Raw genomic sequence first — 13,718 nt, forward strand, 5'->3', positions numbered from 1 at the left:
TTCATGTTATAGCTTAGACACTGTCTGAAGTGTGTTTGTATTTGGGGTGGGAAGACAGGATTAGTGAACAGAACTTGCAGTCAATTGGTTTTTTTAGCTAAGTGTGCTCATTGGAGACTGCCAGTTGATTCCTATACATTCTGTTATGTCCGGACCAATGCTTAGTTTGATACCTTTGTTTTGGCTAAAGACTGAACTTTGGCTAATGATTAAGGAATCTTGCTAATGCTTAGTTGGCAAATAACTATGCACTACACATCTATTTAACCTTTTATTCTAGAGTTCAGTATTATAAGATTCTCTGCCTTAACACTCTAACTCAGGAGAGTAAGTTTTCTGAACTTGCAAAATGCCTGGTATACTCTTAAGTGAAAAAACAAAGGAAATAAATGTTTCTTGAGTACCTAGTATGCATGAAGGCTTTATCTAAATTATCATATTAGGTCCTCTTGGCACCCTTCTGAAGTAGGGGTTATTGTGATTACTCTCATTTCACAGAAGAGAGCCATATGACATGGACAGGATAAATAACTTGCTGGGATCCACACTGCCAGGAAGCCACTAGAGAGGTGCTAGAGAGGAAAGAGGAGTAGTGTGAGGGTTTACTACCTGTTTTTTGACTTTAAATAGAATGTAATGTCAGTTTAAAAATGGAAAATGAGTGTTTGCAGATATGTGGAGAAACTGGAACCCTCATACATTGCTGGTGGGAATGTAAAATGGTGCAGCTGCTTTGGAAAACAGTCTGGCCAGCCTGGCCAACATGGTGAAACCCCGTCGCTACTAAAAATACAAAAATTAGCTGGTTGTGGTGGCACGTGCCTGTAATCCCAGCTACATGGGAGGCTGAGGCATGAGAATTGCTTGAACCCAGGAGGTGGAGGTTGCAGTGAGCTGAGATCATGCCACTGCACTTCAGCCTGGCGACAGAGTGAGACTCCGTCTCAAAAGAAAAAAAAAAGTAAACAGTCTGGCATTTCCTCAAAACATGAAACAGAGAGTAACTGTATGACCCAGCAGTTCCACTCTTAGGTATATACCTGAGAGAACTGAAAACACGTTTCCACAAAAAACATACATACCAATGTTCCTAGCAACATTATTCATAATAGCCAAAAAGTGGCAGCAAACCAAATGTCCATCAGCTGATGAATGGATAAACCAAGTGGATATCCATATGATGGAATATTATTCAACCATTAAAAATAAATAAAGTACTGAGGCATCCTACAACATGGATGAACCTTGAAACCATTATCCTAAATGAAAGAACCAGATGCAAAGGGCTATATATTTTATGATCTCATTTATATGAAATGTCCAGAATAGGCAAAGCCACACAAACAAAAGCCAGATTCCTGGTTGCCAAGGCCTGGGGGAAAGGGAAGAATATGGAGTGACTGCTTAATAGGTACAGATTTTCTTTTTAGAGTGATAAAATGTTCTGGAATTAGATAGGGATGATGATTGTATAACATTGTGGATATACTAAATACCACTGATTCATATATAGATAGTCCTTAACTTAGGAGAGTCAACTTATGATTTTTCAACTCTACAGTAGGTTTATTAGAGTGTTAAATGCATTTTTGACTTTGATATTTTCAATTACAATGGATTTATCAGGACATAGCCCCATTATAAGTCAAGGAACATCTGTACTTTAAAATGGTTAAAATGGTGGATTTTAGATCAAGAAAAAATAGAATATAGTTTTTATAAGATAATCTTTCATTTAGCACATTTTTATTGGGCATCTGCTGTGGGGTAGATAAAAGTATGTTTTCTTTAGTATAGAGGCTTTACTGGAGGTGTCAAATAGAAATAATCTGGATTAAATGTTAAATACAGCACTGTGGAAATCGTCTGTAAAGTGCACACCAAGTAGCATCCTTGGTACTACTAGGAAAGCGTACTGACCCTCATATAAAGGTGCACTGAAGTGAATTAATTATAACAACAGTTATTGCTCTTTATCGAGTGTTTGTCATGTGCTAGACTTGATGCCAAGTGCTTTTGTGTATTTTATGTTATTTAATCCTTGTAGCAACCCTGTTGATAAGAAAACTGTGGATCAAAAGATGAAGTGATTTGTCTATGCTAGTAAGTGCCGGAGCCAGGATTCAAACCCTGGTTTGCCACATTTGAAATATTTCTATTTTCAGCAGCTAGAATCCCTTTTATTAACAATAGTAAAACAGATCATAATAATGGATGCAGTTTTATGCTTTAAAGTTATTGAACAGGCCGGGCGCGGTGGCTCACGCCTGTAATCCCAGCACTTTGGGAGGCCGAGGCGGGCGGATCACAAGGTCAGGAGATCGAGACCACGGTGAAACCCCGTCTCTACTAAAAATACAAAAAAAATTAGCCGGGCGCCGTTGTGGGCGCCTGTAGTCCCAGCTACTCGGGAGGCTGAGGCAGGAGAATGGCGTGAACCCGGGAGGCGGAGCTTGCAGTGAGCGGAGATCGCGCCACTGCACTCCAGCCTGGGCGACAGAGCGAGACTCCGTCTCAAAAAAAAAAAAAATAAAATAAAATAAAGTGGCCGGGCGCGGTGGCTCAAGCCTGTAATCCCAGCACTTTGGGAGGCCGAGACGGGCGGATCACGAGGTCAGGAGATCGAGACCATCCTGGCTAACCCCGTGAAACCCCGTCTCTACTAAAAAATACAAAAAACTAGCCGGGCGAGGTGGCGGGCGCCTGTAGTCCCAGCTACTCGGGAGGCTGAGGCAGGAGAATGGCGAGAACCCGGGAGGCGGAGCTTGCAGTGAGCTGAGATCCAGCCACTGCACTCCAGCCTGGGCAACAGAGCGAGACTCTGTCTCAAAAAAAAAAAATAAAATAAAATAAAATAAAATAAAATAAAATAAAATAAAATAAAGTTATTGAACAAAGTATACCCAGTTCTGATTATTACCACATTGGCCCCTTGTGCAGCTCTCCAGAAACTGCCCTTTCTGGCTTGCATTTGCTCAAGGACTAAGAAAGTTGGCATTCTGAGAGGCTGCTCACGCCATCCTCCAGAGGCCCAGATGCGTGTGGTCTACAGGACCCCTGACAGCAGCCGGTTCTATAACTCACACCCCATTGCTCTGCTGAGAAAGGTACAAAATGCAGCACTGTATAAATAATCTCTAAAGGTGCATCTAGAGGCTGGCGCGGGGACGCACGCCTGTAATTCCAGCTACACTGGAGGCTGAGGCAGGAGAATCGCCTGGGAGGCAGAGGTTGCAGTGAGCCGAGATCTGAGCTAAGATCACACCACTGTACTCCAGCCCAGACGACAGAGTGACACTCCATCTCAAAAAAAAAAAAAAAAAAAAAAAAAAAAAAAAAAAAAAAAAACAGGTCCATCTAGTAGAGAGTAAAATAGTTCAAACAGCTCAAGTACCACCTCATGGAAATCCTTATGACTCATTGAATAAGGCTGAGCACTTTGGAAATGGTAACTACAGACTGTCCCATGATTTGGGAGGGAGAAGATGTCTTCCTAAAGATATTGGAGAAGTTAGATGGTGAGAAATGACCAGATTACAGTCTGTCTCCCAGAACGTGAGGCCCCGCTACCAGCGTGGCTCACATGTGGGTCTCAGTCAGTGTCAGCGAGGTCTTCCTGTCCTCTGCTGGTTAGAGGAGCACCCAGGCTCCTCTGCAGTAGAAGCGCTCAGGCTGTGTTTGCTCTTCGGGAGAGAGACGACGGGGCTAGTGGGGGTGGAGGGTGAGGGGCAGCTGGAAGAAGCTGTCTGCTCAGTCATCATTGCCACATCAAGTAATTTGTCACAGACTCTCTGGCTGATTTTTCAGCAAGCTCTCATGGACTTGCAGAGGTCACTGAGGTGAGCTGTGTACTGTGCGTAAACACAACACTGATGGGGGCTTCAGAACCTCTGCTACCCCTGGGATTATAATTTATTGAATTAACAGAACCAAATAGAAGAACATGTAAGCCAGAGTCAACAGAGGGTTATAGGAATGACCCGGGCTAGCCTCTTGGGACTCTCTTGGCTTCTAGGCCCTGAAGGGAGGGGTCAGTCATCTGGATTGGACCTCATTTTGTAGCATTAGTTGAACACTTATCATTGACAGGGCCCTGTGCTATTCACTTTACATGCGTTGCTTCCCTTAATTCTCACAGTACTGTGAAGCAGGTACTGTTATGCTTATTTTACAGATGAGAAAACTGAGGCTCATAAAAGTTCAGTAATTTGCCCAAGGTCCCACAGATAAAGATCCTGCCTTCATGGAACCTTTATTTTAGTGGGAAGGGAAGAGATTAATTGTGAAAGTGATTGAGGGTCTAAGGATGGGTATAATCTGGTTCCCGGGACTGTGTTAGCAATTGTATTTCATAGACTGTAAGAGGCCTCAATTCTGAGGTGCAATATTATTTTATACACCATTAAGGGAAAAAAATATTTCTAATTTAACAGTGACATGCATTGACTAAAAGATACATCCCAGTTTAAAAGATTAAAGTGTTTCCCTTAGAGTTGATGAAATATGGTACCAGCCTTCTTTCTTGGGTGCCAAGAAAGAGTGGAATGTTTCCATCCTGAGTAGAATCTGATTCATGGCTGGGACCCATTTGGTTGAGGTTTGTTTCCTGAGACACACCCATTATCATTCCTGTCTAGAAGTGGAGCACTCAGCTGGGGTTCAGGGAGCTGCCTGTCCTGGCTAGTGCCTGAGGCTTCTTCCCAAAGAAATGGACTCAGCTAGTATCGAGGAGGAGCAGGAAGGTTGAAGAGAATCACAGATGGCAGGAGGACACCGGCCCACTGCCATGGAGAGCTTGCCCGGGTCTATCCTGGGCAAGTATATAGTTATATATATATATATAGTATGTATATATATATAGTTTGTGTTTTGCAGAATATTATATAAATGGAATCACAGTACTTAACCATTTGTGTCTGGCTTCTTTCACTTAGAATAATGCTTTATCATTCACCTATGTTGTTGCCTTTATCAGTAATTTTTTCCTTTTTATTGCTAAGAAGCATTCCTTTGTACGGATGTATTGCAGTCTGTTCATCCATTCACCAATTGACAAACATTGGTCTGTCTATGATAAAGCTGTTGTAAACATCCAAGTACAGGTGCTTATGTGGACATACGTTGCCATTTCTCTTGGGTACCTACCTAGGAGTGGGATTGCTGGGTCATGTGCTAATTGCATATTTAGCATTATGAGTCACTGCCAACTATTTTCCAAAGTGGATGTGCCATTTTGCATTCTGACCAACAATATGTGAGATTTTCATTTGCTCCACATTCTCTCCACCTACAGATACTTTTGTATGATCTGATTTTTAAATGTGATCCATTCTAGTAGGTATGTAGTAGTATCTCATTGTGGTTTTAATTTGCATTTCTCTAATTACCAATCATATTGAACATCTTTTCATATTCTTATTTGCCATCTGGTATATTCCTTTCCCCTAAAGAAATTCCTTTAGCATTTTCTCTAGTACAGGTTGACTGTCAATGGCTTCTTTCTGCTTTTGTTTGAAAAAGCTTTATTTCACCTTCATTTTTGAGAGTAATTTTTGCTGGGTATTGATTTCTGTGCTGACAGCTTTTTTCTTTCAGTACTTCAAAGATATTGCTCCATATTCTTGTGACTTGTATGGTTTCTAGAGGTGTATGCTCTATCTTTATTCCCCTGTATGTAATCTTTTCCTCTTCCTTGCCTGCCTTCAAGATTTTATCTTTTTGGTTTTCAACTTTTTTTTTTTTTTTTTTTTTTTTTTTTGAGACAGGGTCTTACTGTGTCACCCAGGCTAGAGTGCAGTAGTGCAGTCATGGCCCACTGTAGCCTCAACCCCCTGGGCTTAAGCAATCCTGCCTTAGCTTCCTGAGTAGCTGGGACTATGGGCATGTGCCACCATATCCAGCTAAGTTTTTAATTTTGTGTAGAGACAGGGTCTCACTATGTTACCCAGACTGGTCTTGAACTCCTGGGCTCAAGCAATCCTCCTACCTTGACCTCCCAAAGTGCTGGGATTACAGGCATAAGCCGCCATACCCAGACTGGTTTTCAACATTTAACTATGATGTGTCTTCTTTGTGTGTTGGTTTGTTTTTTTGTTTTGGTTTTTGTTTTGCTTTTGTTTTTGTTTTTAATTTTTTGTTTGTTTGCTTGGGTTTGCTAAGATTCTTGGATCTGTAGTTTGTCACCTTTTATTGATTTTGGAACATTTTTCACCATTATCTCTTCAAACATTTCTTCTATATTCTTTTTTTATTCTTTTGGCATTCCAGTTACACATATGTTAGACCATTTGATATTGTCCTACAGCTGTTGGGTGCTCTGTTCTCTTTGTTTTCCCCTTTGTTTCATTTGGGGATAATTTCTATTGACCTGTCTTCAAGTTTATTGATTCTTTCTTCAGCTGTGTCTAGTCTCCTGATAAGCCTATCAAAGGAATTCTTCAGTGCCTGCCTCAGCAGCATATATACTAAAATTGGGAAAAAACAGAGTAGATTAGCATGGCCCCTGTGCAAGGATGACATGCAAATTCATGACGCATTCTATAATTTTAAAAAATTCATCTCTGATATTGTTTTATTTCCAGTAGTTTTATTTTTATTTTTTTTAAGAGACAAGGTCTCACTTTGCCACCCAGGCTGGAGTGCAATGGTGCAATCATAGCTCTCTGCAGTCTTGACCTCCTGGGCTCAAGTGGTCCTTCTGCTTCAGAATCCTGAGTAGCTGGGACTACAGGCACACACCACCATGCCTGGCTAATTTTAAAATTTTTGTAGAGATGGGGTCTCACTGTGTTCCTCAGGCTGGTTTTGAACTCCTAGCCTCGAGAGATCCTCCTCCCTTGGCCTCTCATAGTGTTGGGATTACAGGCATAAGTCACCATGCCTCACTTCCAGTAGATTATTTACTGTATTCATCATGTAGTCTCTGTCTGATAGTTCTAGCATCTGGGTCATCACTGAGTCTAGTTCTGTAGATTGTTTTATCTCTTAACCATGTCTTTCCCCCCTGCCACCCTTACTTTTATATGTGGATTGTAATTTTTTATTGAATGCCATACACTATGTATAGAAGAGGCTGAGATAGTGTTTACACCTGGGCAGATCTGCATAGTGTAGGGACTGAGCCAGTCTGTCAGAAGTTGAACTGGGTTGTTTCTCTCACTACCCTCAATGCACATCAGGCTTTAAACTCCTCCAGCAATGGGTTGCTATCAGCTTGTGCTTAGTGTGGAGCCTAGGGTACCCATGAGTTTTCCTCAGTAGTCCTGTTCCATCCTCAGCTTTGAGGAGTTCCTACATGCCTGTGCTGCAGACGGGCTCTTTTTCCATCCTCTTTCCCTCCCTCAGTGGTAGGCTATGGCTGCTTGTTACCTGGCTCTACTCATGATGAGGTCATGGGAGTGGTTCTTGGTTCTCCTGCCCTGTCCTCAGTCTTAGACAGGATGTGAAAAGGCCACCGGCCTGAGGTCTTTTCAGCATTCCCACACCCTTCTTCTCTCCCTGGCAGCCAAACACTGCTTGCGTCTGTGGTGGATCTTGGGAAAGATAATTTCTTGCCTTCCCTCCAGGAGTAGTAGAGCTCTGCTTTGCATTGGCTGCAGGATCCTGGGCTTAAGAGGGCTCAAGGCAACCAGGGACCAATGGCTTTTGCTTCTGCGCTTCCCCCAGAAGCAGTGGATCTTCACCTGGTTACTTTGACAGGAAGGAGAATTTCAAGGAGACTGAAATTTGGGTTTGTGAAATGGTGTTTGGTATAGACTTTTCTAGTCAAATCAGGTCTACTCCCTCCCCCAGAGGCAAACAGATTTTGCTTCTGCCCGTTTTCAGTGGCCCTGGGAGTAACAGGATTTGCTTCCCCTCTCCCAGCGGCCGAAGGCTTTTACTTTCTTAGAGAGGAGAGTCCCCTCCTGCAAGTGCAAAGAGAAGGAAGTAGGCAGTCTTTCATGCCTGTCCCCCAGTGGCAGCCTGTCACCTCCTGCACACTTGTGCCACTCAGGGGGACTATGGTCTGCTGGCCAACCTAAGTCACTTGTGAAAGCACTGAGTAGAGGTCTGTGCAGAAAAGTTCGCAAGTGAGGGCAAAATGCCCATTGTGTCTGGGATGCCCAGTTGCCCTAAGCTAAGACACTAGCCCACTCTCAGCCTTTAAGAGTTTGTTAAGATTTTAGTGCTTTCTTGTTACTTCTCTGGCAGTCACCTCTTCCTCCTGTGTTCTCTCAAAGATGAAACTATTTGTGTGGCCTGACTCTCCTTGGTGGGGCTTTGACTTTGTAGAATTAAGTTCCCCTGGTTGTCATGAGACCTCAGCTGAGTTTTAAGCTTTTTCTCATTGTTAGGATGGAAGCAGCATTCGCTTGTTGTTGTTGTTGTTGTTGTTTTGAGATGGAGTCTTGCTCTGTTGCCCAGGCTGGAGTGCAGTGGCTCAATCTCAGCTCACTGCAACCTCCGCCTCCCGGGTTCAAGCAATTCTCCTGGCTCAGCCTCCCTAGTAGCTGGGACTATAGTCACACGCCACCAAACTCAGCTAATTTTTGTATTTTTCGTAGAGACGGAGTTTCACCATATTGGTCAGGCTGATCTTTAACTCCTGACCTCAGGTGATCCACCTGCCTCGGCCTCCCAAAGTGTTGGGATTACAGGCGTGAGCCACCGCACCCGGCCTGCTTGCTGTTTTCTACATCCTAAAGGGAACCAGAACTCCCCCAAAGCCTGCTTTTTAAATCCTAGCCCTGACTGGGCACGGTGGCCCATGCCTGTAATCCCAGCACTTTGGGAGCCCGAGGCGGGCGGATCACGAGGTCAGGAGATCGAGACCATCCTGGCTAACATGGTAAAACCCTGTCTCTACTAAAAATACAAAAACAAAATTAGCTGGCCTGGTAGTGGGCACCTGTAGTCCCAGCTACTTGGGAGGCTGAGGCAGAAGAATGGCATGAACCCGGGAGGCGAAGCTTGCAGTGACCCGAGATCATGCCACTGCACTCTAGCCTGGGCGACAGAGCGAGACTCCATCTTAAAAAAAAAAAAATTCCTAGCCCTACACTCCCTCCCAAGGAGTTTCAGTTCTAAGATCTTGTTTACATTTCACCATGTAAGACAGGAAACCACTGCATCCCCTTTCTAGAACCTGCCTATCAAAAACAGGAGTCCAGAGAAATCAAATGTGCTCAGTACAGAGTGCTTAGAATCTAGCATGTTTCCTCACTGCAGAAAGTCATTTCTTGTGCCTCAGTTTCTCTGCTTGAAAACGTGGTCCCTCATGGGAGCGTTGCAAGGATACTGGGGACACACGAGCAACTGTAAAGCCTTTCTCTTTTGACGACTTTACCTCATCGGGTGGCTCCCCTGCAGAGAGGCCCCAGTGGTTTGTGTGCTTTGTCTCATGTGCCGTCCCACATTCCTGTGATATAGGAGCAGGTGGTGCTCTCTCCAGCCTTGAAACTGAGAGAAGCAAGAGGCCCGCGAGTGACGCGCAGCCCCTGCCATCACTTGGCCCTGCCAGTCCCAAGTCCAGACTCTCTGACTCCAGCCCAGCCCCAACCTAGGCCACACCACTGTGCTGTGTGCTAATTCTAAGGTCTCTGGGGGGAAAAACATCTCCACAGTCATTTGTCCAGAGTCTCAGCGATTCATTTTGTGACTCGATCCTGAAACATAAGACTGTCTGGTTTTACAGATAGAAACAGTGTCCTAAATGGGATCCTGCTCGTTAGGAAGCCTTTAGAGCCTTGGTGTTGGAAGCGTGCCTGTGGCAGAGGCCCAGACTGAGGGCGTGGTGTCTTTTTCTCTCCTACAGCTCTCGTCGGCGCCTGCGGCGGGAACTACTCAGCCATGTCTTCTGTGGTCTATTCCCCTGACTTCCCCGACACCTATGCCATGGGGAGGGTCTGCTACTGGACCATCCGGGTTCCGGGGGCCTCCCGCATCCACTTCAGCTTCCCCCTATTTGACATCAGGGACTCGGCGGACATGGTGGAGCTTCTGGATGGCTACACCCACCGTGTCCTAGCCCGCTTCCACGGGAGGAACCGCCCACCTCTGTCCTTCAACGTCTCTCTGGACTTCGTCATCTTGTATTTCTTCTCTGATCGCATCAATCAGGCCCAGGGATTTGCTGTTTTATACCAAGGTAAGACATCCTTGCCTCCTTGGGGGCTCTTTAGGGCCCATGTGCCTCGGGCTTCTCTTCTTTACCCTTGTGACTTGGGCGGTTCTTGCGGGGCAGATTGGGACTCAGGAACTACTGACTCAACTTGCAGATCATCCCGAGGCTGTGGCTCCTTCCCGACCCCCATTTCATAACTCATTTATATTTCATGAGACAGAAAAGAGGTGAAAACCTGTCAGTGTGGCTATTTTAGTAGATCTAATGGCAGGGACCTGCCCATGGAAGGAACTGCACCAGAATTGAATAGAGCAGAAGGCTTGTTCTTCATAACTCGTGCTCTCCCCCACTCAGCTCTGAGTCTCCATAGCCCTGGCCCCAGTTAATTGCTTTTTCTCTTCCAGCCGTCAAGGAGGAACTGCCACAGGAGAGGCCCGCTGTCAACCAGACAGTGGCCGAGGTGATCACAGAGCAGGCCAACCTCAGTGTCAGCGCTGCCCGGTCCTCCAAAGTCCTCTATGTCATCACCACCAGCCCCAGCCACCCACCTCAGACTGTCCCAGGTAGCAATTCCTGGGCGCCACCCATGGGGGCTGGAAGCCACAGAGTTGAAGGTAGCGCTCTTGACAGTTATAAAGACAAAAGCACTTGGGTGTTTCTTATTCAGAGGCAGGTTGGGATATTGACTCTGTGACCTATAGTCTGTCCTGGCTTTTGAGGGAAATTTTCTTATTAATTGGTTCCTTAGTCCTGAGGGAAAAGTGCTCACCTCCAAAGATTAGGCAAGTATGCCTTTTGTGCATTGTGACTAATCAGCTAATCCCGTATTTTCCCACGTTAAGATTATCTTTCTAGAGCCCCACATTGAAACTCCCTAAATTTATTGGCATTTCCAAGAACTCCATTCATTCACTCACTGACTCATTCATTCAAAAGATATATAAGTACTTCAGTGGTGCCAGGCACTATGCTAGGTACCGGATTATAGAGTGAACCAAACACAATCCCTGCCCTTCTGTGACATATAAATGAGAGGAGAAAGAAAGCAAAATAAAAATCAGATAATTATAAGAGCTATGAAGAAAAGTCATGCAGGACCAGGTGCAGTGGCTCACGCCTGTAATCCCAGCACTTTGGGAGGCTGAGGCAGGAGGATGGCTTGAGGCCAGGAGTTTGAGACTAGCCTGAGCAACATAGGGAGACCCTTTCTCTACAAAAAATAAAAAAATTATCTGGGTGTGGTGGTGCACACTTGTGGTCCCAGCTACTTAGGAGGCTGAGGTGGGAGGATGGTTTGAGCCCGGGGGTTCAAGAATGCAGTGAGCTATGATTGCACCATTACACTCCAACCTGGGTGACAGAATGAGACCCTGTCTCAAAAAGAAAAGAAAAGAATAGAAAAATTAGCTGGGCATAGTGGCACATGCCTATAGTCTCAGCTACTCAGGAGGCTGAGGCAGAAGAATTGCTTGAGCCCAGGAGCTTGAGGATGCAGTGAGCCAAGGAAGTGATGCTTTTATGAGCTGGTAGAACTGGAAAGTACCCTCAGTAGTGACCGAGCCTGGAGGCTTTCAAACTGCCCGGGGGCCCCTGCAGGACCCACCATAGAAGGTTAGGGAGAAGGGCCTGTCCAGCATTTCCTGTGTGTCATTTGGCTATGGATCTCAGTAGCATCTCATAGGCCACATCTCATTCCTCAGATGAGGAAACTGAGGCCCAAAGAGTTTACATAACTCCACCTGTGGTTGCACAGTGGTCCCAGTGGCAGAGACAAAATGCATGTCATCCCTTTAGATTCTGAGTCCAGTAGACTTTGGATCATCCTGCCTGCCTCTCCCTGAGAGTGACTTGTAGAACAAAGGGAAGTATTCAGAACACCTGGGGCCCCATGCTTAGCCTGGGTCTCAGCTGCTCCTGAGGCTGGGTTTGCTGACTGCCCTCCCACACCGGCCTGCAGGGAGCCCCTCAGTCAGACTTACTCACTTGGGTATTCTATAGCTGACTTCCTTTCAGAAACCAGCCACAAACAAGCCTAGTAGGCTCTATCTTTTGCATTTGCAGGATGGACAGTCTATGGTCTCGCAACTCTCCTCATCCTCACAGTCACAGCCATTGTAGCAAAGATACTTCTGCACGTCACATTCAAGTGAGTACAAGAGGGAGCTGCCCGATTCCAGGAAAGGGAAGGCTCAGAGTTGGTTTTCTATGATGCTTCATTTGTCTGGGTACAACTGTAGAATCAGCAGATGATTCCAAGGCCCTCAGTCCTAGGGAATGGAAGGCAGCAGACATACCCCTTCTCTGTAGAGTGAAATGTACAACTGGACAAATCTCATTAAGGTTTGAGGGATTTTGTTTGCTGTGTCCAAAGCATACAATTTCAAGGAGGATTGCAACATTCCTGGCTTAAAAAGCAAATGTGCTAGTCCCTTATGGAGATCTTTATGCAGGATTGAAGATAGCTAGGACGATGCGGTGCATACTTTCTGATGCCTTCTAGAAATTGAGAAACATCCTTAGGAAGAGAATTCTCACATTTTATTCACTATTGCTTAGTAGTTATTTTAAAACAGTTATTGAAGAAACTTATGGAAGCTTTATCATTCAATTCTGACCAATTTGGGGGAAAATATATTTCCTTCCCTTATTTTGCTACTCAAGTCTAACAGTTGCGCCTTCCAGGAAAGGGGCAATTGTTCATGCTACTGATGTTTGTGTACTTAGAGGGGAGCTTGTTCTAATTTTTCCTAGACCCCTACTCTGTCTTTCCGGTGGTTTCTAGTCGAGGCTCTTCTCATTTCACAGCCTCCCTGAAAATGTATGTATGTCCACTAAAAGCTGTCTTTTTCCTGACCGTCTCACTTGCCCTGTGCTACAGACTTCTCATACATTCAACGCGAGCTCTTCTATTGCCTTGTGAAGGCTGCCTTTGGCCACATTGGAACCACTTTACATAGACACCTCCACTCTACACTTGAAATTTTTCAGTGGAAATAATGTCCTCGTGTGTGTGTGTGTGTGTGTGTGTGTCTGTGTGTCTGTGTCCACGTGTGTGTGTGTGTGTCTTTGTGTGTGTGTCTGTGTGTTTTAAAGTCACAATTCACATGTTCTGGGGAAGCCTCTCAGGCTCAGTCCTGACCACATCCCCTGTGGCAGCAAGAAAGCCCGATGCTTCCTATAGCATCCAGCATCGGACAGCATGGCTGAGGCCTTAAAGTGCATGCCTAACTCTCCTCTGACATCAGCTGCAGCTTCCCTGCCAGGCAGCTGCCGGGACTGAACAGAGTCTGGGCCAGCACCGGAGGCTAGACGGATCTCTGCTTGAAGCAGAGAAGTTTTGCGTTTATCTTGTTTTAGCTAAGTGGGCTTCCAGGTGAATGGCATTTGAAGATAGTTCTTTTATTTAAAATAAAAGAATTTGAAAAATCATATTCTCTCAGGCTGGGCTTTTCCAGATTCGAAGAATTCCGCTAGTTAGAAAGTTCTTTGTTATTCTGATGTGGACGCTGCCCTGCTGCACTTGGTCTCATTTCAGCTGCACACTAGTCCTTCAGATCTTTAGAGGTGGCTGTGAGGTCCTTCCCAGACCTTGCCCCACCCCATTTCCTAGATACAG

General features: G+C 45.2%; 1 protein-coding gene and 1 non-coding gene across 5 annotated transcripts in view; both read left to right on the forward strand.

The window, feature by feature from the left end:
- LOC105487277 (kringle containing transmembrane protein 1) overlaps positions 1-13,718 on the forward strand; it is a 143,176-nt gene that overhangs the window by 56,869 nt on the left and 72,589 nt on the right. For 3 of the 4 annotated variants that reach the window (XR_011614047.1, XR_011614048.1, XM_071080356.1), the window contains exons 6-8: positions 9,794-10,126; positions 10,507-10,716; positions 12,164-12,248. Coding sequence is in view for 2 of the 4 variants with exons in the window: in XM_071080356.1 (XP_070936457.1) it covers positions 9,794-10,126; positions 10,507-10,716; positions 12,164-12,248 (628 nt within the window). In the remaining 2 variants the exon portion in view is untranslated. The remainder of the gene's footprint in view (positions 1-9,793; positions 10,127-10,506; positions 10,717-12,163; positions 12,249-13,718) is intronic. The other variant, XM_011750727.2, reaches the window with a different exon arrangement.
- LOC112427639 (U6 spliceosomal RNA) lies at positions 6,441-6,547 on the forward strand. The gene has a single exon (XR_003019338.2). It is a non-coding gene; the product is annotated as a U6 spliceosomal RNA (small nuclear RNA).

This window comes from Macaca nemestrina, chromosome 15 (genome assembly GCF_043159975.1).
Source record: "Macaca nemestrina isolate mMacNem1 chromosome 15, mMacNem.hap1, whole genome shotgun sequence".
Classification (NCBI taxonomy): domain Eukaryota; kingdom Metazoa; phylum Chordata; class Mammalia; order Primates; family Cercopithecidae; genus Macaca; species Macaca nemestrina.